We start from the raw sequence: 27,102 nt of genomic DNA, 5'->3' as shown, positions 1-27,102 counted from the left end.
AGAACTGGACACAATATTCCAAGTGTGGTCTAACCAGGGTTTTATAAAGCTGCAGCAAAACCTCGCGGCTCTTAAACTCAATCCCCCTGTTAATGAAAGCCAACACACTATATGTCTTCTTAACAACCCTATCAACCTGGGTGGCAGCTTTGAGGGATCTATGTACGTGGACCCCAAGATCCCTCTGTTCCTCCACACTTTCAAGAATCCTGCCTTTAACCCTGTATTCAGCATTCAAATTCGACCTTCCAAAATGAATCACTTCACATTTATCAAGGTTCAACTCCATCTGCCGCTTCTCAGCCCAGCTCTGCATCCTGTCAATGACCTGCAACAACCCTCAACACTATCTACAATTCCCCCAACCTTCGTGTCATCGGCAAACTTACTAACCCACCCTTCTACTTCCTCATCCAAGTCATTTATAAAAACCACAAAGAGCAGAGGTCCCAGAACAGATCCCTGCAGGACACCACTGGTCACCGACCTCCAGGCGGAATACTTTCCATCCATTACCACTCGCTGTCTTCTTTCGGCCAGCCAATTCTGTATCCAGACAGCCAGATTTCCCTGTATCCCATGCCCCCTAACATTCTGAATGAGCCTACCATGGGGAACCTTATCAAATGCCTTACTGAAATCCATATACACCACATCCACTGCTCGACGTTCATCAATGTGTCTCGTCACATCCTCAAAGAATTCAATGAGGCTTGTGAGGCAGGACCTGCCCCTCACAAAGCCATGCTGACTATCTTTAATCAAACTATGTTTTTCTAAATAATCATAAATCCTACCTCTCAGAATCATTTCCAATATTTTGCTCATCATAGATGTAAGACTGATGGGTCTGTAATTCCCAGGGATTTCCCTATTCCCTTTCTTGAACAGGGGAACAACATTCGCCTCCCTCCAATCATCCGGTGCTACTCCAGTGGAGAGTGAGGAAGCAAAGATCATCGCCAATGGCACAGCAATCCCCTCCCTCGCTTCCCGTAGTAACCTTGGGTATATCCCGTCAGGCCCAGGGGACTTATCTATCCTGATGCTTTTCAAAATTTCCAGCACATCCTCCTTCTTAATATCAACCTGTTTGAGTCTATTAACCTGGTTCACACTGTTCTCATGGGCAACAAGGTCCCTCTCTCTAGTGAATACTGAAGCAAAATATTTATTTAGGGCCTCCCCCATCTCCTCAGACTCATGGCACAAGTTCCCTCCACTATCCCTGATCGGCCCTACTCTCAGTCTGATCATCCTCTTATTCCTCACATAAGTGTAGAATGCCTTGGGGTTTTCCCTAATCCTTTCCGCCAGGGCTTTTTCATGCCCCCTTCTACCTCTCCTCAGTCCATTTTTGAGTTCCTTCCTGGCTACCGTGTAACGTTCTGGAGCCGAGTCAGATCCTTGCTTCCTCAACCTTACGTAAGCTTCCTTCTTCCACTTGACTAGAAGCTCCACTTCTCTTGTCATCCAAGGCTCCTTCACCTTCCCATTCCTTCCTCGTCTCTGTGGTTTATTGGGAGTGAATTAGTTTTAATCTTTCACCCTGACTGCAGAGCCAAAGGTGAAATGAAAAACAAGCCTGGTGATTCTGGAAAGCACATCAGTGGGATCAGATCCAATCACCATCTGTTACAGGGCAGAGCACAGCCCTTTGAGCCCATTCATTAGCCAACAGCAACATCAATCAGTCCGAGTCATCACTGATGTCAATAAAAACAGCGCAGTCTCCCGGATCTTCCTGCTGGAATTAAAGGGGCAGGCTGCGGCTTTGTCTTAAAGTTGCAGGCCCATTAAAGCCCTGGGTCAAAACTATGCCAACAAAAATAAATGACAGGGAAAATAAAGGAATAAACAGGAACAAACAGGAAGGGCGGCACGGTAGTTGTAAGACTTCTTACTGTGCTCACCCCAGTCCAACGCCGGCATCTCCACATCTTCTATTATCAGCCAAGTTGTCCTGCAGGAAAACAGGTGGAGAGCGTGTAAGCAGGACGTCTGCCAGAGCAGGTGGTAAGGATGCCTGGCACGTGTGGATGGTGAGTGGGAGAGGTGAGGTGATGAGGACGTGACCTATAGGGGAGATGAGGATGTTTTGGGGTTAACATGTGGGGGTGTCCCTCGAACCAGAAGTGAGTGAGATCCCTGTGGGTCTGACACCATTCACCCTTTTCCTGCACTGGATGCCTGAACAATGAATGTGTGCTGCATTGGTGTCCCTGGGCGAGGGTACAGAACATCACGCCATGCCTCCACTACCTCCAGACGGAGGCATCGAGAACCTGGAGAAGTGGTTGGTGTGCATTGAGCACGAGGTGGATAGAGGCCAGTGATCTGGCATGAATATCCTGGCTTCTCATTTTCCTTCTCAGTGGTGTACAATATTTCTTTATTCTCTCAAGGGATGTGGGTGGCACTGGCTGGAATTTGCTGTCCATTTCGAATTGCCCTCAAGGGGGCAGTTAAGAGCCAACCACATTGCTGTGGGTCTGGAGTCACGTGTAGGCCAGAGCGGGTAAGGACGGCAGATTTCCTTCCCTAAAGGACATGAGTGACCCAGGTGGGTTTTTCTGACAGTCGACAATGGTTTCATGGTCATCGTTAATTCCAGATTTTTATTGAATTCACATTTCACCACCTGCCCAGGTGGGATTCGAACCCGGGGCCCCAGAGTTTGAGTCTGGACCCCTGGATTATTAGTCCAGTGATAATGCCATTACACCACACGCCTCCCCCTCGAGCAGGACAATGCAACAGGAAATGCTGCCAACACAATTGGCTGGCTAAACACTGATTTTCCCACTCACCGACGGTGGGGAAATTCTGTCCATTGAATAAGAGCCAGAGAGCAAAACCGAGACTGAAAGCGGCAGGGCCGGCTATGAGGCAAGCAAGAGGTCACAAAGAGAGAGGGACACAGGCAGTTGTAATGATTTTGTAAAATAAGATTATTTTAAAATGCCACGGTGACGAAGAAAAATGAAAATATATTGCAATGTCGGGTAGATAATAAATCCTGCCTGTTGTGCCTTAGGCGAGTTCATATCTCCGGTGCAACATTGAAATGCTTGGGAGAAGAATACGAAACGGAAGAGGCATTTGGTGAGGAACGCAGTGACTTGTTGAGCCAATATCACATTAAAACCTACTTCATCAAGCAGCAAGACGAGTTTCCGAAGGAAATGCCTCGAATCCGAGTTAGCATAGCAAGGTCAGATGTCGGTGCTCCAAGATCGCAATTTGAGCGAAGGAAAACAGAGACTATATTCGGCAGCAATTTTCATATTGAGGCCAGTTTGCTCCATGCCGCGGATTCTGAAGCCCCGTGGAGGCTTGACCATCCCTTCAACAGAATAATTGGCTTGAATAAAGTAAGTAAAAATTGATAGCCTCTCGAAAGATTCATTCCCCCCCCAGCAGTCGCACAGTATCATGTGCTAGGACCCGTGTCACTACCATTCCCTATTAGTCCATGGTATGGCATTGGGAAAGGTTAATCAGGCTTATACTTTGAAACTAAATAATGTGGATCGGACAAGATGAACTTGGAACACAGGAGCAGGTCAGTCAGTCCACTGAGCCAGGTCCGCCAGTCAGTTAGATCAACACCTTCTGACCGAAGAAATTCCTCCTCATCTCAATCCTAAATGGTCTATCCTTATTCTGATACTGCGTCCCGTAGGTTACAGATTCCTCAGCCAAGGGAACATCTGATTGACAACTATCCTGTCAAGCTTTTTAAGGATTGTAAGAATTCTTTGTCAGGATTTTGTAAGTTTCAATAAGATCACATCTCAGTCTTCAAAACTGAAGTCCAGAAAACACAGTTCCAGTTTCCTCAATCTTTCCTCACGACACAATCCTGCCACCCCACGGGTTATCCTGGTGAACATACACTACACTGCCTCTCTGGAAAATACGCCCTTCTCTTAGCCCAGAACTGAACATCCAGGTGTGATCTAACAAAAGTTTTATATTAGTCCAGCAAGATACCTTTTCCCCCGTATTCAAATCTGGGACAATTTCTCTTTTAAGTCTTGTCTGTCTTTAATTTAACAATTAGCTAAAAGTCGCTTCTTGCGTTGAACGAAGGTGAGAGTTCATTTTAGCTTTAAAACAAGACTCTGCCTGCTGCTACAACTAATAAATTAGATAACTGCCTTAAACAGGTTTTCAAAGGCTAGATTCAGAGAGTATAACAGAAGGACATAGTATAATACCGCACTGGAGTGCTGTTTTGGACTGGAGTTGAGAGCTTAATTTGATGTTTGGTGACAAAGGGAGTTTGGTGAAGTAGGAAAGTGTCCTTTCATTTTCTACCTTCGCTCCGAAAGAAGAGTAGTTACCTTGGTAAGTGGGACCTGATCTGTATTTCCACTGTCCTTAATATTCTCCAAACTAGCGGCAGTAAAATTAATTTGAGGGTAAGTCATGGCAGGACAGCTCAGCCATGCTTCTCTTGTGCAATGTGGGAAGTCAGGGACACTTAGATTCATAGAGTCAGAGATGTTTACAGCATGGAAACTGGGCCTTTGGCCCAACTTGTCCCTGCCGCCCAGTTTCTATCACTAAGCTGGTCCCACCTTCCCGCATTTGGCCCATATCCCTCTATACCCACCCTGCCCATGTAATTGTCTAACTGCTTTTTAAAGGAAAATATGTACCCGCCTCTACCACTGCCCCTGGCAGCTCGTTCCAGATGCTCACCACCCGCTGTGTGAAGACATTTCCTCTCTTTTGCATCTCTCACCTTAAACCTCTGCCCTCTCGCTCTAGACTCCTCTACTTTTGGGTAAAGATGTTGACCATCAAACTTATCGATGCTCCTCATTATTTCATAGAACTCCATAAGATCACCCTAAACCATCCTACGCTCCAGGGGAAAAAAAGTCCCAGCCTATCCACCCTCTCCTTGTACCTTAGACAATAAAGTCCTGATAGCATCACGCCAAGTGTCCAGGGTGACCACCAGTGCAGGGGATGACTTCAGCAGCAGCTATTTGAAAGCCATGTTTCAGAGCTGAAGGTTGCAACTGGAGTCACTGTGAAGCATCCGCAAGGATGAGATTTCCATGGATAGCACGTAGAGCGGGGTGGTCGCACTGCAAGTAAAGAGTGTACAGGCAGAAAGGTGTGACCACCAGGCAGAGGAAATGTACTGGGCAGGTAGTGCGGGACTCCCCTGTGTCCATCGCTCTCTCCAACAGATTCCTGCTTTGGATACTGCTGGAAAGGTGGTTTCTCAGAATGCAGCAAGAACCATGGCCGGGATTCTCCACCCCCACGCCGAAGTGGCCGCGCCGTCGTGAACGCCGTCGAGGTTCACGACGGCGCGGAACGGCCCCGGTCCCGACCGATTCAGGCCCTGAGAATGGGCCAGTATCGGGGCCGTGTCATCTACTCGCGCCCGGCCTTGTCGCCCGCGTAAAAGCGGCGCCGCATAGATAACGCGGCCGGCGCCGCATAACGGACGTCATCCGCGCATGCGCGGTTGTCGTCCTCTCTAAGTCCGCCCCGCAAGAAGATGGGGGACGGATCTTGCGGGGCCGCGGAAGGAAGGAGGTCCTCCTTCAGAGAGGACGGCCCGACGATCGGTGGGCACCGATCGCGGGCCACCCCACATCTGAGGTACCCCCCGGTGCAGGATCCCCCCTCGCCGCCCCCACAGCGTTCGCGCACCGCTCACGACTGCAGCGACCAGGTGTGGACGGCGCCGGGGGGGAACCCGCCGTTTTGGCCTGGCCGCTCGCCCCATCCGGGCCTCAGAATAGCGGGGGTGCCGGAGAATCGCCATTTTGGGTGTCTCCGGCGATTCTCCGGCCTGCGGCCCGCGGAACTCGACCGGGCCGTTCCCGCCTCTTGGGAGAATCGCGGGAGGAAGTCGGACCGGCGTCCCCGGAAATTCTGGCGGCCCAGGCGATTCTCCCAACCAGCGTGGGAGTGGAGAATCGCGCCCCTTGTCTGTGGCATCAAAGTGTTCAGCGTCATGGGGGAGGGGGAGGAGAAAAGAGTGGGAGAGCGATAGTGATCGGTGTTTATAACATAAGGGAACAGATGGATGGTTTTGTGGCCGCAGTCATGTCACCAAAATAGTAAATTGTCCCCCTGGTACCAGGGTCAACGATGTCACTGAGTGGCTGCCGGGCATTGTGATGGGGGAGGGGGAACAGTCAGAGGTCATGGTTCATATTGCTACCAGCTGAACAGGTAATAAGAGGGATGATGTCTTGAAAGCGGAATATGGTGAGTCCAGGAATAAATTAGAAAGCAGATTAGCTGTGAGAAGAGGTTGAATAAACTCGGTTTGTTTTCACTGGAACGAAGGAGGTTGAGGGGCGACCTGATAGAGGTCTACAAAATTATGAGGGCGTAGACAGGGTGGATAGTCAGAGGCTTTTCCCCAGGGTAGAGGGGTCAATTACTAGGGGGCATAGGTTTAAGGTGAGAGGGGCAAGGTTTAGAGTAGATGTACGAGGCAAGTTTTTTACGCAGAGGGTAGTGGGTGCCTGGAACTCGCTACCGGAGGAGGTGGTGGAAGCAGGGACGATAGTAACATTTAAGGGGCATCTTGACAAATACATGAATAGGATGGGAATAGAAGGATACGGACCCAGGAAGTGTAGAAGATTGTAGTTTAGACGGGCAGTATGGTCGGCACGGGCTTGGAGGGCCGAAGGGCCCGTTCCTGTGCTGTACTTTTCTTTGTTCTTTGTTCTTTGTTCAGAACCTCATTGGTGTAATCTCAGGATTGCTCCCAGTGCCATCAGACAGTGAGATCAGGAATAGGCAAATAGAGTAGATGAATGTGTGGCTGAGGTGGGGCAGGAGGGAAGGTTTCAAATTCCTGAGGCATTGGGACTGATTCTGGGGGAGATGGGACCTATACAAGCTGGATGGGATTCACCCCAGCAAGACCAGGACCAATATCATCACGGGGCACTTACTGGTGCTGCTGGAGAGGGTTTAAACTAGAGTGGCAGGCGGGTGGGAACCTGAGCAGAGAGACACATGAGAGGGAAACAAGTGAAAAACAGAAAAGTAGAAAGTAAAAGCAGAAGGCAGAGGAAACAATAGTTCGCAGCAAAAGGGACCTTAGCACAAAAAAAGTGTTAAAATGTTTGGAGCGTCTGCTATAGGTTGATGAATTAACAGCACAAATTGATGTAAATGGGTGTGATATGACTGTGATTACAGAGACATGGTTGCAAGGTGACCAAGGCTGGGAACTGAGTATCCAAGGGGATTCGATATTTCGGAAGGGCAGGCAAAAAGGGAAAGGAGGTGGGATGGTGTGGTTAGTTAAGTATAAAATCAGTGCAATAGTGAGTCATGATATTGACTTTAAAAATCGAGATGTAGAATCAGACTGAGTGGAACTAAGAAGCGACAAGGGGAGGAAAACATTAGTGGGAGTTGTTTATAGGCCTCCAAACAATAGTGGTAATGTAGTGAAATAAAATTAGTGATGCACATTAACAAGGATACTAGAATAATCATCGGTGACTTAAATCTACATATTGACCGAGCAAACCGAATTAGCAATAATGCTTCAGCAGCTGAACTGCTGGAGTCTGTACGAGATGCTTTTTAGACCAGTTTAGAATCATAGAATTCCTACAGTGCAGGAGATCATTGGACCATCGAATCTGCAAAACAAGAGTGTGAAAGAGCACCCCATGTAGGCTCACTCCCCTGCCCCATCTGCGTAACCCCCCGAACCTTTGCAGACTACGGGACAATTCAGCACGGCCAATCCACCAAACCTGCACATGCTTACAACTGGATTTAGAAATTTAGACTTAAATTCAAGAGTAATTTTTAGTGAAATGTAACTACAAGCAATGCTAGATTTCTAGAATGGGATTAACCCTAAAGCATTTCTCTCTCACCAAACTCCCAGACGCTCACTCTGTCTGAGCCATACTTCATTTGACAATTATAATAATCTTTCACAAGTAGGCTCACATTAACACTGCAATGAAGTTATTGTGAAAAGCCCCCTAGTCGCCACACTCCGGTGCCTGTTCGGGTACGCAGAGGGAGAATTCAAAATGTCCAATTCACCAACAGCACGTCTTTCAGGGCTTGTGGGAGGAAACCGGAGCACCCGGAGGAAACCCACGCAGACACGGGGAGAACGTGCAGACTCCACGCAATATGTCCAGGAACTAACTGGGGGACATGCTGCCCTAGATTTGGCATTGTGGAATGTGAAGGGGCTAATGAATAATCTTGTTGTGCGGGGTCCTTTAGGGAACAGTGACCATAACATCCTTCATTAGGATGGAATGCACAAAAATCAGATTTGTAACTAGATCTGTTCATCTTAACAAAAGAAACTAGGAAAGTATGAGGCATGAGTTGGCTAAGAAACACTGGGGAACTTCATTGAAAGGTCTGCAGTGACTAGGCAATGGTTACTGTTTAAAGGATGAATGTGTGAATTGCCACGGTTATACATTCCCTTCTCACCCAAAAACACAACAAGAAAAGTGGTCCAGCATGGCCAACAAAAGAAATTAAGGATAGTATTCGATCCAAAGAGGAGTTATATGATGTTGGTAAAATAAAGTACCAAGTCGGAGGTTTGGGAGCAGTTTAGAATTCAGCAAAGGAGGGGCAAGAGATTAATTCAGAGGGGAAAGTAGAGTATGAGAGTAAACCTGCAGACAGTAAACATAAATGTGGACTGTAGAAGCTTCCACAAGTATATAAAAAGAAAAAGATTCGTGAAAAAAGATTAGTACAGTCCAAAACAAGAGACTGTATCATCGAAAATCCCAGAGGACTGGAGAATAGCTAATGTGGTCCCGCTGTTTAAGAAAGGTAGCAGGGATAATCCTGGAAACTACAGGCCAGTGAGTAGGTAAATTATTGGAGAGAATTCTCAGGGACAGGATTTATACCCATTTGAAAACAAATGGACTCATTAGCGATAAACAGCATGGTCTTGTGAAGGGGAGGTCGTGCCTCGCTAACTTGATCGAGTTTTTTGAGGAGGTGACAAAGATGATTGATGAGGGGAGGGCGGTGGATGTTGTTCACATGGACTTCAGTAAAGCCTTTGACAAGGCCCCTCATGGCAGACTGGTACAAAAGGTGAAGTCACACGAGATCAGAGGTGAGGTGGTAAGATGGATGCAGAACAGGCTCGGTCACAGAAGGCAAAGGGTAGCAGTAGAAGGGTGTTTTTCTGAATGGAAGGTTGTGACTAGTGGTGTTCCACAGGGATCGGTGCTGGGGCCTCTGTTGTTTGTAATGTACAGAAACGATTTGGAGGATAATGTAGCCGGTCTGGTTAGTAAGTTTGCGATGACACCGAGGTTGGTGGAGTGGCCGATAGTGTTGAGGATTGTCAGAGGATACAGCAGGACATAGATAGGTTGGAGACTTGGGCAGAGAAATGGCAAATGGAGTTTAATCCGGATAAATGTGAGGTAATGCATTTTGGTAGATCTGACATAGAGGGGAAATATACCATAAATGGTAAAACTCTCAGGAATATAGAAAGTCAGAGAGATCTGGGCGTGCAGGTCAACAAATCTCTGAAGGTGGCAACACAAGTGGACAAGGTCGTCAAGAAAGCAGACGGAATGCTTGCCTTCATTGGACGGGGCATCGAGTATGAAAACTGGCAAGTCAGGCTGCAGTTGTATCGAACCTCGGTAAGGCCGCACTTGGAATATTGCGCACAATTCTGGTCCCACACTACCAGAAGGATGTGGAGGCTTTGGAGAGGGTGCAGAGGAGGTTTACCAGGATGTTGCCTGGTCTGGAGGGTGTTAGCTATGTGGAGAGGCTGAATAGACTCGGAGTGTTTTCATTAGAAAGGCGAAGGTTGAGGGGTGACCTGATAGAGGTCTACAAGATTCTGAGGGGCATGGATAGAGTGGATGGGCAGGCACTCTTTCCCAGGGTGGAGGGGTCAGTCACCAGGGGGCATAGGTTTAAGGTCCGTGGGGTAAAGTTTAGAGGAGATGTGCGAGGCAGGTTGTTTACACAGAGGGTGGTGAGTGCCTGGAACGCGTTGCCAGGGGGAGGCTGTGGAAACAGATACATTAACGGCGTTCAAAGGCATCTTGACAAACACATGGATAGGACGGGGATAGAGGGATATGGTGCTAGGAAGTGCTGAGGGTTTGACAAAGGTTGGTATCATGTCCGGTACAGGCTTGGAGGGCCGAAGGGCCTGTTCCTGTGCTCTATTGTTCTTTGTTTTTGTTCTTTGAGAACAAGGAAATGGCAGAACAATCAAACAACACTTTCAGTTCAGTCTCCATGAAGAAATTCCTTCCAGGAATTACTTCCAGGAAATGTTAAGGAATCAAGGGTCTCGTGAAAAGGAGGAATTGAAGGAAATTAGTATTAATAGAAAGATAGTGCTGCAGAATGGGACTGAAAGGCGATAAATGCCGGGGCTGATAATCTACATCCCACTTGTTGGTTGCCAAATTTCTGTTGATTCTGGAACAGCCCTGGCAGATTGGAGGGTGGCAAATATTACCCAGTTATTTAAAAAAGGAGGGAGGGAGAAAGAGAGAAAAATTACAGACCAGTTAGTCTGACATCAGTCAGAGAGTAAACATTTGAGTCTATTACAAAGGAGCTGATAACAGGACGCTTTGGAAATATCAACGGGATTGGACAAACTCAACATGCAATTATGAAAGGAAAATTGAATTGGATTGGATTTGTTTATTGTCACGTGTACCGAGGTACAGTGAAAAGTATTTTTCTGCGAGCAGCTCAGCAGATCATTAAGTGCATGGGAAGAAAAGGGAAGAAAAGAAAATACATAATAGGGCAACACAAGGTACACAATGTAACTACATAGACACCGGCATCGGATGAAGCATACAGGGTGTAGTGTTAATGAGGTCAGTCCATAAGAGGGTCATTTAGGAGTCTGGTGACAGTGGGGAAGAAGCTGTTTTTGAGTCTGTTCGTGCCTGTTCTCAGACTTCTGCATCTCCTGCCCGATGGAAGAAGCAATCATATTGAAAAACCTACTGAAGTTTATTGAGGGCGTAACTAATAGAATAGATAAGGGTGAACCACTGTCTGTGGTGCGTTTGGATTTTCAGAAATGTTTTGAATAAGCCCCACATAAGAGGTTAGTGTGCAAAATTAAAGTGCATGGGATTGGAGGTATTATATTGGCATGGATTGAGAATTGGTTCACAGACAGTAAACATGAAGTTGGAGTAATTGGGTATTTTTTGGAGTAGCAGGCAGTGACTACTAGGGCCCTGCAGGGGGCAGTGCTGAGCCCAGCTTTCACGATATACATCAATGATTTGCATGAGGGAGCCAAATATAACCGGGAGGTTTCTCCGCTTGGGAGATCAGGGGGATGCTCCCTTTGAGAGACCAGAGGTGGATTCCCCGCTTGCCGACGCCGATTTCTTAATCGGTCATCGGGCGGAAAATTCCTTTTTACGACCAAATGGGGGTGGCGCCAGTTTTTGGATGCTCCGCCCCCTCCAAAGCAACGTCATGGAGGAGCGCACCGCACACCATTCAGGATGTTACCTGAAGGCCGTTCCCCGATGGTCCGCCCCCGGTGGGTCGCGTTTCCGACAACGCGGGGCTGGTGCGGTCTCAGTTTTCGTGAACTGGGCACGGCGGCTGCGGACTGTGCCCAGCGCTGCCTCAGTCAGGTCGGGAGTCGTGCCACTGGCCATGGGGCTTCAGCGAGGGCTGGGGGGACTAGTGGGGAGTGGCCCGGGTGTGGCGAGGGGATTGGGGGCTACAGTGCGATGCTGGGGGAGGCGGGCGGGGGCTGATTTGCTGTGTGGGGGTGGCTTCGGATGTTCTGTGCCATCGTGGCTCTGACATTGGTGGACCTCGCAGTGGGCCAAAGGGAGAACAGTTGCCCCCTTGGCCCACCGCAAGGTTCACCATGCCGCTGGACCAGAGAATGACGGGAGGGCACTGCATAGGGCACCGGGCCCACTAAACCGATGCAAATGGGTCATAATGACTCATTTGCATTCATTCCCATGCCCCCGCTGGCATGTGGCATCGACCTCGTTCACGCCGCCAGCGAGGGGTTGGAGCATGACGATCAGGTCGGTCCCCGGCGCCTATCCTGATTTTTTTTTTACAACACCAGGTTAAAGTCCAACAGGTTTGTTTGGAATCACTAGCTTTCGGAGCGCTGCTCCTTCCTCAGGTGAATGAAGAGGTGGGTTCCAGAAACATATATATAGACAAAGTCAAAAATGCACGACGATACTTTAAATGTCTTTCCAGCATTTAGAGAGAGGTTGTTTTCGGTACACCGTGCAACCAAGTGACCTATCTCCCTTCTGTAGTCTGGTTCGTTGTTGTTTGAGATACGGCCCACCACAGTCGTAACATCCGCAAAGTTACAGATTGAGTTGGAGTTGAATATAGCCACACAGTCCGTGTGTGTACAGGGAGTACAGTAGAGCACTGAGCACACATCCTTGCGGGGCCCCGGTGTTGGGGACTATTGTGGAGGAGGTGCTGTTGCCTATCCTGACAGATTGCGGTCTGTTGGTGAGGAAGTCGAGGCTCCAGCTGCACAGGGAGGGGCATGTCCAAGATTGCGGAGTTTGGTTTTGCCCCAGCGCCCGATTCTCCATCCCATTGGGGCATCCCGGGATGGAGAATTCCACCCAATATTTCTACTTTTGCTGACAGCACAAAACGTGCTGGGAATGGGAGTGGTGAGAAGGGTGGTCAGAGGCTTCAAGATGATTTAGACAAGTTGAGCGAGTGGGAAAATACGCGGCAGATGCAGGATAACGTGGATAAATGTGAAGTTATCCACTTCGGACAGAGAAACAGGATGGCAGAGTAATATTTAAATGGTGATGGATTGGGAAATGTTGATGTACAGACGGACCTGGGGGTCCTTGTACAGCAGTCACTGAAAGCAAGCATGCAGGTACAGCAAAGTTAGGAAGGTGAATGGTACGTTGGCCTTCACTGCAAGAGGATTTGAGTACAGGAGCAAGGATGTTGTACTGTAGCTGTACAGGGCCTTACTGAGACCACACCTGGAGTATTGCGGTTATGATGGCTCTGTATAAAATGCTGGTTGGGCCCCAGCTGGAGCACTGTGTGCAGTTCTAGTTGCCTCACTATAGGAAGGATGTGATTGCGCTGGAGAGGGTGCAGATGGGATTCACCAAGATGCTGCCTGGGCTGGAGGGTTCCAGCTGTGACGAGAGGCTGGTTAGGCTGGGGTTGTTCTCCTTGGAGCAGAGAAGGCTGAGGGGCGACCTGATCGAGGTGCACAAAACCCTGAGGGACGTGGATAGGAAGAAACATTTCCCCTTAGTTGAGTGGGTCAATAACCAGGGGGCAGCAATTTAAGGTGAGGGGCAGGAGGGGCAGAGGGGATGTGAGGAAAAAGCTTTTCACCCAGAGGGGGGGGGGGGGGGCGGGGGGGTGGGGGGGGAGTCTGGAACTCGCTGCCTGAAAGGGGGGTGGACCGAGAGACCCTCACAACATTGAAGAAGCATTTAGACAAGTACTCTAAATCCCAGAGCAGACAGGGTTACGGACCAAGTGTTGTGAAATGGGATTAGAATAGATTGCCGGCTGGCACAGACTCGATTGGCCGAAGGAGCTCTTTCTGGACTGTAAAACTCGAGGACTCGAGGACTCCAAGACTCTACCTTCCCTGCTGCTGATGTCAGACTAACAGGTTCGTAGTTCTGTTCTCTCCCACCCTACCTTCCTAAATAGTGGGGTTACAGAATCCATACAATTTTGAATGATAACCACTGATACATTCCCTCGTTCTGTAGTCGCCTCCTTCAACACACTGGGATGTAGATCATCGCCGTCCAGCTGGATATTTATCAACCTTTGACCAATTTCTTTTTTGAGAAACTCAATTCCTCAGTTTCACAAGCCTTGTGGCTCCCTGGTACTTTTGCAGTGCAGCCAGATTGATTTTTGCTAATCTTTTCTTTTTGTAAATCATAAAGCTGTTTCTCACCAGCTTGTATTCATTTTATCTTTTCCTTCTCTTTATCAGATTCTTGGTCCTCCTTTGTAGGATTCTAAATTATTCCTAATCCTCATGCTTACTGCCTTTCTGGCAACTTGCAAAGCCACCTCCTTTGGTCGAATGCAATTCTATTAATCTTTCCAATTGGGCCTTTGGGTATTAGAGGAGTGGACCTTTGCTACAGATCATGTACATGCTACATTCAAGCCACTGCTTTTCCACCACCAAATGTATTTTCCCAGTCCACCACAGCCAACTTGACTCTTCATACCTTTACAGTTCCCCTTGGGCGGCTCGGTAGCACAGTGGTTAGCACTGTTGCTTCACAGCTCCAGGGTCCCAGGTTCGATTCCCGACTTGGGTCACTGTCTGTGCGGAGTCTGCACGTTCTCCCCGTGTCTGCGTGGGTTTCCTCCGGGTGCTCCGGTTTCCTCCCACAAGTCCCGAAAGACGTGCTGTACGGTAATTTGAACATTGTGAATTCTCCCTCTGTGTACCCGAACAGGCGCCGGAATGTGGCGACGAGTGGATTTTAACAGTAACTTCATTGCAGCGTTAATGTGAGCCTCCTTGTGACAATAATAAAGATTATCATTATTATTGTTCAGTAATACTCTAGTTTCAGAATGAACTACATCAGTTTCAAACTTAACGTAAAATTGTATCACATTATGGCCACTGGTTATCAAAGGCTTTGTTACAGCATGGTTAGTAATTAGAACAAAGAAACAGCACAGGAACCGGCCCTTCGGCCCTCCGAGCTCGTGCTGATCACGATGCCCGAACTAAAATAAAACCTTCAGATTATACTCGGTCCGTGTCCCTCTATTTCCTCCTGATTCAACTTTTTCTTTGTTTTTCTTTCATTTTTGGAATTGTAATTGTATAAGTTAACCGAAGGTTTAAGACATGGCAGGAGATCTCAGACCCGTGTCATGCTCCTCGTGTGCGATGTGGGAGCTCAGGGACACGTCCACTGTCCCTGGCTCCTTCACATGCAAGAAGTGTGTCCAGTTGCAGCTCCTGTTAGACCGCTTGACAGCTCTGGAGCTGCGGATGGACTCACTTTGGAGCATCTGCGATGCTGAGGATGTCGTGGATAGCACGTTTAGCGAGTTAGTCACACCGCAGGTGAAAGGTACTGAGGCAGATAGGGAATGGGTGACCAAAAGACAGAGCAAGAGTAGGAAGGCAGTGCAGGTGTCCCCTGCGGTCATCTCCCTGCAAAACAGATATACCGCTTTGGATACTGTTGAGGGAGATGGCTCACCAGGGGAAGGCAGCAGCAGCCAGGTTCATGGCACCGTGGCTGGCTCTGCTGCGCAGGAGGCCAGGAAGAAGAATGGCCGGGCTATAGTGATAGGGGACTCAATTGTAAGGGGAATAGACAGGCGGTTCTGCGGACGCAATCGAGACTCCAGGATGGTATGTTGCCTCCCTGGTGCAAGGGTCAAGGATGTCTCGGAGTGGCTGCAGGACATTCTGGGGGGGGTGAACTTTTTACGAAATAGGTAAAAACCGGGATGAGGTCCTACAAGCTCAATTCAGGGAGTTAGGAGCTAAACTAAAAAGTAGGACATCAAAGGTAGGAATTGCTACCAGTGCCATGAGCTAGTCAGAGTAGGAATGTCAGGATAGAGAGGATGGTGCAAGAGGGAGGGATTCAAATTCCAGGGATATTGGAACCGGTTCTGGGGGAGGTGGGACCAGGACAAACTGGATGGTCTGCACCTGGGCAGGACTGGAACCGATGTCCTGGGGGGGTGTTTGCTAGAGCTGTTGGGGAGAGTTTAAACTAATGTGGCAGGGGGATGGGAACCAATGTAGAAAGTCGGAGGGAAGTAAAACAGGGCCAGAAACAAAAGGCAGTAAGGGGGAAAGTGTAAGACAGAGAAGCCACAGTCAAAAATCAAAAAGGGTGACAGTACAAGGTACAGTGACTGAGGGGAGCTCATTGAATAGGCCCAGTAAGACTAAAAGGAATAAAACGGGAAGTAAAAGCATAAATGAGAAGCGACGCGGCAGGTTGTTACAGGAAGATGTGGGTTCAACGACAAGGAAAATTAGGAGAAAGGTTAAGAGGAAATATAACTTAGGAGAGGTTACTGATTGAGGTGTTAAGATTCAAAACAGAGGTATAAAAGCCAACATAAGTGTACTTTACCTGAATGCTCGTAGTATTCGGTAGAAGGTAAATGAGTTGATGGCGCAAATAATCATGAATGACTATAATTTAGTGGCCATTACTGAAACATGGTTAAAGGATGGTCATGACTGGGAGTTAAATATCCAAGGGTATCAAACTTTTCGTAAGGTCAGAGTGGATGGTAAGGGAGTTGGCGTAGCTCTGTTATTTAAGGATGACATCCGGGCAACAGTAAGGGATGACATTGGTGCTATGGAGGATAAGGTTGAATCCATTTGGGTGGAAATCAGGAATAGGAAGGCGAAAAAGTCACTGATAGGAGTAGTCGATAGGCCACCAAATAGTAATATTATGGTTGGGCAGGCAATAAACAAAGAAATAACTGATGCATGTAGAAATGGTACAGCAGTTATCATGGGGGATTTTAATCTACATGTTGATTGGTTTAACCAGGTTGGCCAAGGCAGCCTTGAGGAGGAGTTTATAGAATGTATCTGCGATAGTTTCCCAGAACAGTATGTAATGGAACCTACGAGGGAACAAGCAATCCTAGATCTGGTCCTGTGTAATTAAATAGATTGATTAATGCTCTCATAGTTAGGGATCCTCTCGGAAGGAGCGATCACAATATGGTGGAATTTAAAATACAGATGGAGGGTGAGAAGGTAAAATCAAACACTCGTGTTTTGTGCTTAAACAAAGGAGATTACAATGGGATGAGAGAAGAACTAGCTAAGGTAGACTGGGAGCAAATACTTTATGGTGAAACAGTTGAGGAACAGTGGAGAACCTTCCAAGTGATCTTTCACAGTGCTCAGCAAAGGTTTATACCAACAAAAAGGAAGGATGGTAGAAAGAGGGAAAATCGACCGTGGATATCTAAGGAAATAAGGGAGAGTATCAAATTGAAGGAAAAAGCATACAAAGTGGCAAAGATTAATGGAAGACTAGAGGTCTGGGAAATCTTCAGGGAGCAACAGAAAGCTGCCAAAAAAGCTATAAAGAAGAGTAAGATAGATTATGAGAGTAAACTTGCTCAGAATACAAAAAAGGATAGTAAAAGTTTCTACAAATCTATAAAACAAAAAAGAGTGGCTAAGGTAAATATTGGTCCTTTAGAGGATGAGAAGGGAGATTTAATAATGGGAGATGAGGAAATGGCTGAGGAACTGAACAGGTTTTTTGGGTCGGTCTTCACAGTGGAAGACACAAATAACATGCCAGTGACTGATGGAAATGAGGCTACGACAGGTGAGGACCTTGAGATGATGGTTATCACTAAGGTAGTAGTGATGGGCAAGCTAATGGGGTTAAAGGTAGACAAGTCTCCTGGCCCTGATGGAATGCAGCCCAGAGTACGAAAAGAGATGGCTAGCGAAATTGCAAATGCACTAGTGATAATTTACCAAAATTTACTAGACTCTGGGGTGGTCCCGGCGGATTGGAAATTAGCAAACGTGACACCACTGTTTAAAAAGGGAGGTAGGCAGAAAGCGGGTAATCATAGGCCAGTTAGCTTAACTTCGGTAGTAGGGAAGATGCTGGAATCTATCATCAAGGAAGAAATAGCGAGGCATCTGGATGGAAATTGTCCTATTGGGCAGACGCAGCATGGGTTCAGAAAGGGCAGGTCATGCCTAACTAATTTAGTGGAATTTTATGAGGACATTACCAGTGCGGTAGACAACCGGGAGCCAATGGACGTGGTATATCTTGATTCCCAGAAAGCTTTTGACAAGGTGCCACAAAAAAAGTTGCTGCACTAAAGTAGTACCACACTAAAGTAGTAGCATCCATGCTACTCCTTTGCCCTTAACGTTAAGGGTGAAGTAGCAGCATGGATACGGGGTTGGTAATTAATAGAAAGCAAAGAGTGGGGATTATGAATGTTTCTCTGGTTGACAATCAGTAGCTAGTGGTGTCCCTCAGGGATCAGTGTTGGGCCCACAACTGTTTACAATTTACATAGATGATTTGGAGTTGGGGACCAAGGGCAATGTGTCCAAGTTAGCAGACGACACTAAGATAAGTGGTAAAGCAAAAAGTGCAGAGGATACTGGAAGTCTGCAGAGGGAATTGGACAGGCTAAGTGAATGGGCTAGGGTCTGGCAGATGGAATACAATGTTGACAAATGTGAGGTTATCCATTTCGGGAGGAATAACAGCAAAAGGGATTATTATTTAAATGATAAAATATTGAAACATGCTGCTGTGCAGAGAGACCTGGGTGTGCTAGTGCATGAGTCGCAAAAAGTTGGTTTTCAGGTGCAACAGGTGATTAAGAAGGCGAATGGAATTTTGTCCTTCATTGCTAGAGGGATGGAGTTTAAGACTAGGGAGGTTATGCTGCAATTGTATAGGGTGTTGGTGAGGCCACACCTGGAGTATTGTGTTCAGTTTTGGTCTCCTTACTTGAGAAAGGACGTACTGGCACTGGAGGGTGTGCAGAGGAGATTCACTAGGTTAATCCCAGAGCTGAAGGGGTTGGATTACGAGGAGAGGTTGAGTAGACTGGGACTGTACTCGCTGGAATTTAGAAGGATGCGGGGGGATCTTATTGAAACATATAAAATTATGAAGGGAATAGATAGGATAGATGCGGGCAGGTTGTTTCCACTGGCGGGTGAAAGCAGAACTAGGGGGCATAGCCTCAAAATAAGGGGAAGTAGATTTAGGACTGAGTTTAGGAGGAACTTCCGTGAATCTATGGAATTCCCTGCCCAGTGAAAACATTAAATGTTTTCAAGATAAAGATAGATAGTTTTTTGAAGAATAAAGGGATTAAGGGTTATGGTGTTCGGGCCGGAAAGTGGAGCTGAGTCCACAAAAGATCAGCCATGATCTCATTGAATGGTGGAGCAGGCTCGAGGGGCCAGATGGCCTACTCCTGCTCCTAGTTCTTATGTTCTTATTCATGGACCCATCCAGGTGCCACTTAAATGTCGCTAATGTGCTGCTTCCACCACATCCTCTGGCAGCACGTTCCAGACACCCACCACTCGCTGTGTGAAAAACGTACCCGCACATCTCCCTTAACCTTTCCCCCTCTCACCTTGAACCTGTGCCCCCTTGTAATCAACACTGCCACCTGTGGAACACCACTAGCTACAGATCTCCATTCTGAAAAACACCCTTCCACCGCTACTCTCTGTCTCTTATAACCAAGCCAGTTCTGTATCCATCTAGCCAGCCCACCCCGAATCCCATGTGATTTTAGTTTTTGTATTAGTCTACCTTGTTGAGTTTACAGGATTCTTAAGGGGGAGGGGGAGCAACCAAAAGTCGTGGTGCACATGGGCACCAACGACACAGCTAGGAAAAGGGATGAGGATCTAAAAGTGATTTTCGGGAGTTAGGTTGGAAGCTAACGAGCAGGACAAGCAGAGTAGTGATCTCAGGATTGCTACTGGTGCCGCGTGCAAGTGAGGCAAGGAACAGAGAGCGAGTGCAGCGGAACACGTGGCTACAGGGCTGGTGCAGGAGGGAAGGCTCCAGATATGTGGATCATTGGGATATCTTCTGGGGAAGGTGGGACCTGTACATGAAGGACGGATTGCACCTAAACTGGAGGGGCACCAATATCCTGGGTGGGAGGTTTGCTAGAGCTCTTCGGGAGGGTTTAAACTAGTTTGGCAGGGGGATGGGAACCAGAGCTATGGATCAGAGGATAGGGTAGCTGTTGAACAGGCAGAAATAGTATGCAGCGAGTCTGTGAGGAAGGATAGACAGTTGATAAGTGCTCCGGTTTCCTCCCACAGCCCAAAGATGTGCAGATTAAGTGGATTGGCCATGCTAAATTGCCCTTAGTGTCCAAAAAGGTTAGGACAAGTTATTAGGTTCGGGGGATAGGGTGGAAGTGAGGGCTTAAGTGGGTTGGTGCAAACTCGATGGGCCGAATGGCCTCCTTCTGCCTGTGGAAGTAGTTGAGTCGGAAACATTAGGGACCTTCAAGCAGCTATTAGATAGGTACATGGATTACGGTAAAATGATATAGTGTAGATTAATTTGTTCTCAAGGGCAGCACGGTAGCATTGCGGATAGCACAATTGCTTCACAGCTCCAGGGTCCCAGGTTTGATTCCGGCTTGGGTCACTGTCTGTGCGGAGTCTGCACGTCCTCCCCGTGTCTGTGTGGGTTTCCTCCGGGTGCTCCGGTTTCCTCCCACAGTCCAAAGATGTGCGGGTTAGGTGAATTGGCCAATGATAAATTGCCCTTAATGTCCAAATTGCCCTTGGTGTTGGGTGGAGGTGTTAAGTTTGGGTAGGGTGCTCTTTCCAAGAGCCGGTGCAGACTCAAAGGGCCGAATGGCCTCCTTCTGCACTGTAAATTCAATGATAATCTATGATAAATCTAGGACAAAGGTTCGGCACAACATCGTGGGCCGAAGGGCCTGTTCTGTGCTGTATTTTCTATGTTCTATATGTTCTATGTTCTATGTTCTGCACTGTATGTTCTATGGACCTGCATGCCCCCCAACTTGAAATGCGACCACCTCCCTAAACATTCACTCTACGTAGTTCTGAACCTCAAGGATCCACCAAAGACATCCCAGCTGCTGTTCAAGTTCTGAATCCTGGACTTCAAGCTTCTGAAGTTGATGATACTTCCTGCAGGTGTGATTGTCTATGTGCTGAAAAGGGAACTTCCCACATATCACAAGATGCCCATTCTGCTGTCCCATACTTTGATTTCTCAAAATATTGATTTTCAATGGAATAAGGAGAAGACACCATCAGTTGCTCATTAATCAGCTTCTTGCCGTTTACTGAAATGAAACGCACATATTGCAGACAGATAAACAGAAAGGAGAACCTTTGTTTCTCTCTTCACTAAACTCCCTCACTCACCAAACTCCCAGTTTCCCATGAGCCGTGCTCTACCCCTCCGAGATGTGCTCTGTCTGCTCTAGCTCCACTGAGAACCCTATAGATGTACAGCTGTGTTTCTGCTCAGGTAACTCTGGCAAAGCCATCAAAATCAGATTAAGCTAGTTACCTTTTCAGCCAAATATTGCTGCTGTCTAGTGGAAAGCTTGCTTATGTTTGCTTACGACTGGATTTAGAAATTTAGACTTAAATTCAAGAGTAATTCTTAGTAAAATGCAAATATGAGCAAAGCTAGATTTCCAGAAAGGGATTAACCCTTCAGCATTCCTCTCTCACCCAACTCCCAGATGCTCGCTCTGTCTGAGCCATACTTCATTTGACAATTGAAAGGACTGAGGTTGTCAGCTGCTCTCTGTGCTGTCTATCTGGCCAGCCTGGGTGGGGTAAGATGGGGGTCACCAGCTGAGATACTGGTGGAGACTCATTGCCAGGTAGGGGAATGGATGAGAGACGATGTCGATATCCCAACATGTATTCAGCCTTCAACTGGACTCATTTGATCATGGACAAGAGCAGATGTTTCCTCTTTTCTAATCCATGCAACACTGAGATCAAGAATAAAGAAAGAAAGGACATTCCTTTTTAGACGTCAGCAGGTCCCAAAGCTCCTCACAAATGGCCAAACACATTGTGACGCCTGGCTGCTGTTATATTAAAACAGCAACTTAAGGCGTACCCAGAATGCTCCACAAAGAACAATGAGATAAATGATCAGTTAACCTACTGTTAGTGTTGTTGGTTGACGGGCAAATATTGGTTAGGACACTGGGCACAACAGACCTTTTCCACTTCTCCAGAATAGCTGTATCATGTTTTCCATCCACCTAAGAGCGTAGAAGATGCCTGATCAATGTCACATGTAAAAGCCAACACCTCTGACAGCACTGGACACATCACTATGGACTGGGCTGTCAGCTTAGATATTGTATTGACCTGAGCGGGGCTTTGAACTCCCAACCTTCCAACTTGTCAGGGAGAATGTTCCTGATGGAACCCCAGCTGACACCAGTAGACCCTTGGCCTGAGGTCAACAAGTTTGGCAGAGAAAGGGGAGATTGAAATTGACACGTTGCTGCTGTACACGGCCTTGCTACGCCTAATACACACAAAGCCATCAGGCACATAACTGCGAGTGCCCCCTGCTCCAGGATGGTACATGTTGAAGAACTTTTCCTTTTTGTTACTCCTCCAGGTCATTGCCGCTCTGTTAAGAAAACCATCCAAGAAATCCAAGGCAGCCATTGCCCCGGTTTCCACCTCTTGCAGATTTGATGAGATCAACAAGAGAGTTGAACATGCCATTGATGTGCGAAGCAGTGACAAGTTACGGGCTGCCTACATTAATGAGCTCACACTCACCTTTAAAGACTATGCTATTGAAAGTCAGGTAATGTGACTACCTACATCTTGTGGATTTGCTCCTTGAAGATTGACTAGTCAGAGGAGGAATGAACTAGTCAGAGTAGGAATGACAGGATAAACAGGATGAATGCGAGGCTTGAGAGATGGTGCAGGAGGGAGGGATTCAGAGTTTTGGGACATTGGAACCGGTCCTGGGAGATGTGGGATCAGTACAAATCAGAAGGTCTACACCTGGGCAGGACTGGAACCAATGTCCTAGGGGGCGTTGTTTGCTAGCTCTGTTGGGGAGGGTTTAAACTAATGTGGCAGAGGGATGGGAACCAATGCAGGAGGTAGGAGGGCAGTAAAGAGAGGATTGAAACAAAAGTCAGTAAGGAGAAAAGTGGAAGGCAGAGAAACAAATTGAACTGTGTTTATTTCAATGCAAGTGGTCTAACGGGCAAGGCAGATGAACTCAGAGCATGGATAGGTACATGGGACTGGGATATTGTAGCTATTACTGAAACATGGCTAAAGGAGGGGCAGGACTGGCAGCTCAATGTTCCGGGGTACAGATGCTATGGGAAAGATAGAACAGGAGCTAGGAGAGGAGGGGGAGTTGTGTTTTTGATTAGGGAAAGTATCACGGCAGTACAGAGAGAGGATATATCCGAGGGTTCGCCACTGAGTCTATATGGGTAGAACTGAAAAATAAGAAGGGTGAGATCACTTTGATCGGACTGTACTATAGGCCCCCAAATAGTCAGCAGGAAATTGAGGAGCAAATATGTGCAGAGATTAGAGATAGCTGCCGGAAATATAGGATGGTGATCGTTGGGGACTTTAACTTTCCCAACATTACCTGGGACAGCCATAGCACTAGGGGTTTAGATGGAGAGAAATTTGTCGAGTGTATTCAGGAAGACGAGAGAGGAAGCAAAACCTGACCTCCTCTTGGGGAACAAGGAAGGGCAGATGACGGAAGTGTTCGTGAGGGATCACTTTGGGACCAGTGACCCTAGTCCCATTAGTTTTAAGATAGCTATGGAGAATGATAGTTCTGGCCCAAAAGTTAAAATTCTAAGTTGGGGCAAGGCCAATTTTGAGGGGATTAGGCGGGAACTTTCCATAGTTGATTGGGGGGGGAGCCTGTTTACAGACAAGGGGACAGCTGGTAAGTGGGAGTCTTTCAAAAGAGTGTTAACTAGGGTTCAGGGTGAGCACATTCCTCTGAGAGTGAAGGGTAAGGCTGGTAGAAGGCTGGTCAAAGTAGGCCCTGGTCAAAAGGAAGAAGCTTTGTCAAAGGGAGGTCATGTCTGACAAATCTGTTGAGTTTTTTGAGGAGGTAACAAGGAAGTTAGACAAAGGAGAACCAGTGGACGTGATTTATTTAGATTTCCAGTAGGCCTTTGACAAGGTGTCGCACAGGAGACTGTAAATAAGTTAAGAGCCCATGGTGTTCAGGGTAAGATACTGCCATGGATAGAGGATTAGCTGACTGGTAGAAGACAGAGAGTGGGGATAAAGGGGTCTTTTTCAGGATGGCAGCCGGTGACTAGTGGTGTGCCTCAGGGGTCTGTGCTGGGACCACAACTTTTCACAATATACATTAATGATCTGGAGGAAGGAACTGAAGGCACTGTTGCTAAGTTTGCAGATGATACAAAGATTTGTAGAGGGACAGGTAGTATTGAGGAAGCAGGGAGACTGCAGAAGGACTTGGACAGGCTAGGAGAGTGGGCAATGAAGTGGCAAATGAAATACAATGTGGAAAAGTGAGGTTATGCACTTTTGTAGGAAGCGACATAGATTATATTCTGAATGAAAAAGGCTTCAGAAATCAGAAGCACAAAGGGACTTAGGAGACCTAGTTTAAGATTCTCTTAAGGTTCACATGCAGATTTAGATGCAATGTTAGCATTCATGTCGAGAGGGTTAGAATACAAGACCAGGGATGTACTTCTGAGGCTGTATAAGGCTCAGGTCAGACCCCATTTGGAGTATTGTGAGCAGTTTTGGGTCCCGTATCTAAGGAAGGATGTGCTGGCCTTGGAGGGGGCCTAGAGGAGGTTCACAAGAATGATCCTGGGTTTTGTGAGGGCCACAAAGAGTCCAGCATGAGGTTGTTGAGTGAAACGGAAAGTAACTTATATTTACAACAATTTTTACACAGTAACAGTCGTTCACTATTGACTCTCTCTCCAGCTGGTACCATACTGGCCAGCTCTCTTTATACAGCTGATAGGTTCACAAATGCTCTGCCCTTTTATCGGGGGAGCTCACATTCCCCAAGGTCCGACTGGCTTCAGGTTCTGTCTTTGCACTGGGTTTGTTTATTGTCCCGTGTACCGAGCGACAGTGAAAAGTATTTTTCTGCGAGCAGCAGAACAGATCATTAAGTACATGGGAAGAAAGGGGAATAAAAGAAAATACATAATAGGGTAACACAACATATACAATGTAACTTCATAAGCACCGGCATCGGATGAAGCATACAGGGTGTAGTGTTAATGAGGTCAGTCCATAAGAGGGTTGTTTAGGAGTCTGGCGTGCTCCTGCTTTCTGTGGCAAACTAATGCAGGCTGAGTTTCTGTTTTCTGTTTGTTGCCCCTTCTGCTGCTTTGGCCATTGAGTGAGGCAAGGCAATGGCCGACCCCAGACTGAAGAGGGGAGAAAGGCGAATTCTAAGGGCCAGAGGGAGAGGAGTAGTGACTTGGATGGTAACGCATCTACCTGGAGACTGTGGGTCTGCTGAAGATGGGGGAAGATCTGCTGTTGCCGTTTGCTGATACTTTTGTTGCAATATTGACGATTTATTGACTTTTGATTGTTTCATGTCTGGAAGAGTGAGTTGTTTGCTACTGACCCTTTTGTCCTCTGGCGCAGACCTTGGACTGGGTGGCATCAGGTGATCAGATGCCGGTAATGCAGGAGAGGAGGGGTGGTGGCCCAGTTCCACTGAACAAGTTGAAGGCTATGTTGGGATACCTGGTGGACAATTGGTCACCTTATTATGCTGGTGACTACTTACTGCTCCCGGTTTGGAAGTTGAGTAAATTACTGGTGCTTTTATGTATTGTTGCCTATTTATATTTTCTGTTTGGAAGTTGTGTGCTTGCTATTGCAATGTTGTTGTTTACTGTTTACTATCTAGAAGCTGTGGGCTTGTCTTCTGCAGCCCCTCTTGCTTCCGATGGCCTGGAGTTTCTGGAATCACTGCAACTGCTGGAGAGTGGGAGGGAGTGCTACTCTCTCTCTCTCTCTTCCCCCATGCTCTGTGTCTGTAACATTTCCAGTGGATTGGTTTGGCGACTTTCCACTGATGTGGGTCTACTGCTGGGGCTGCTGTTGATTGGATATTGCTCGATGTCTGGAGGCCATGGGCTGGATTCTCCAGTTGTTGTTGCTGAAACCGTGTTCGGCGGCTGGCCGGAGAATCCAAGTTTGCACCGAAATCGGGGGCGGCGGCGCTTTTGCGATGCTCCGCCCCTCCAAAGTGGCGTCCTCGGAGAGTACGCCACGCGCCATATCGACGGCTCAGGACATTGCCTGAGGCCCGCCCCCCCATGCTTGGCCCCCGACCGGCTGAGTTCCCGATGGGTGTGGGTCTCACCCGTCGGGAACTCGGCACGGCGGCTGCGGACTCAGTCCAGCTCCGCCACAGTCGGGGGGAGGGCCGATCCGCGTGCAGGGGGGGAAGTTATTCGGGGCTGGGGGCACTGTGGTGGGGTGGTCCAGGGCGCGGGAGTCGGTCGAAGTGGGGGGGGAGGGACTACTTCGCGGGCCTGTTGCACGAGTGGCCGCTGCCATGGAGCACGGTGCAGCCACTGTGGGAGGAAACCGGAGCACCCGGAGGAAACCCACGCAGACACGGGGAGAACGTGCAGACTCCGCACAGACAGTCGCCCGAGCCGGGAATCGAACCCGGGACCCTGGAGCTGTGAAGCAACTGTGCTACCCACTATGCTACCGTGCAGCCCTAATGTTATAGTGCAGAGATTAGTAGTAGATGAGTGTAGATCATATGTTTATTATCAACTGTGTATTATTTAGGAGTACGTGTCAAATCCAAATTAGTAGTGTTGATAAATTTATAGCTTTGTTCACGTTAAAGCTATTTTTGTGGTCTTGGTGAACACAGCACCAACCATCCTGAATTTAGCAGTATCACCAGCTAGAGTCGGGTGCTCTACGCTGCCGGGATGCCAGCCCCCAGCAGAACAGGGGGGCTGTTTTGCGCCATCGTTCCCACGCCGATGTGGAGACATAGCCCCAGAGTCAGAGAATCTAGCCCCATGTGTTTGTCAGCTGCTGCCCCTTCTGTCTGCAGCTTGGCTCGTGGACAGGAGTGCTCCCTCGCTCTTCCATCATGCCATGCGGCCGGGCGCTGCGGGAGCGACAGGGGCTGGTGGGTTGATTTAGATGCTGGTATCCTTATTGTTGGATTTGGAGGCCGTGTGCTTATCAGCTCCAGCCCCTTTATCTGTGTCTTCGTCCTAGGAGGGGGGGCGATCCCTCGGTCTTCCGCTATGCTCTGTCCCAGTGTGACTTTCCAGTGCATCGTCGCGTCACCCCAAAGGCTTTCCACGGATTTGAGTCTGCTGGCAGGAGCTGCGGGGGAGGGAGGGTCTGATTTGGGTGCGGGTGCCTTCAATGTACCTTTCCTGTTTGGTTTGTGTCATTGTTCTGTGATTTGATTTGTCTCCTTTGTAAGAGTGGAATGTTGGTGACCTTAT

At 47.9% G+C, this 27,102-nt stretch overlaps 1 protein-coding gene across 1 annotated transcript in view; it reads left to right on the top strand.

Moving 5' to 3' along the window:
* The window catches only part of LOC140428672 (adenylate cyclase type 8-like), a 377,241-nt gene that overhangs the window by 223,118 nt on the left and 127,021 nt on the right, over positions 1–27,102 (top strand). The window contains exons 7-8 of the mRNA XM_072515387.1: positions 3,038–3,374; positions 22,218–22,412. Of these exons, the coding sequence (XP_072371488.1) occupies positions 3,038–3,374; positions 22,218–22,412 (532 nt within the window). The remainder of the gene's footprint in view (positions 1–3,037; positions 3,375–22,217; positions 22,413–27,102) is intronic.

Source organism: Scyliorhinus torazame, chromosome 1 (assembly GCF_047496885.1).
Source record: "Scyliorhinus torazame isolate Kashiwa2021f chromosome 1, sScyTor2.1, whole genome shotgun sequence".
NCBI classification, from domain to species: domain Eukaryota; kingdom Metazoa; phylum Chordata; class Chondrichthyes; order Carcharhiniformes; family Scyliorhinidae; genus Scyliorhinus; species Scyliorhinus torazame.
Note: the sequence above shows the minus strand (reverse complement) of the source record. Positions and strands in the feature narration are given on the sequence as shown.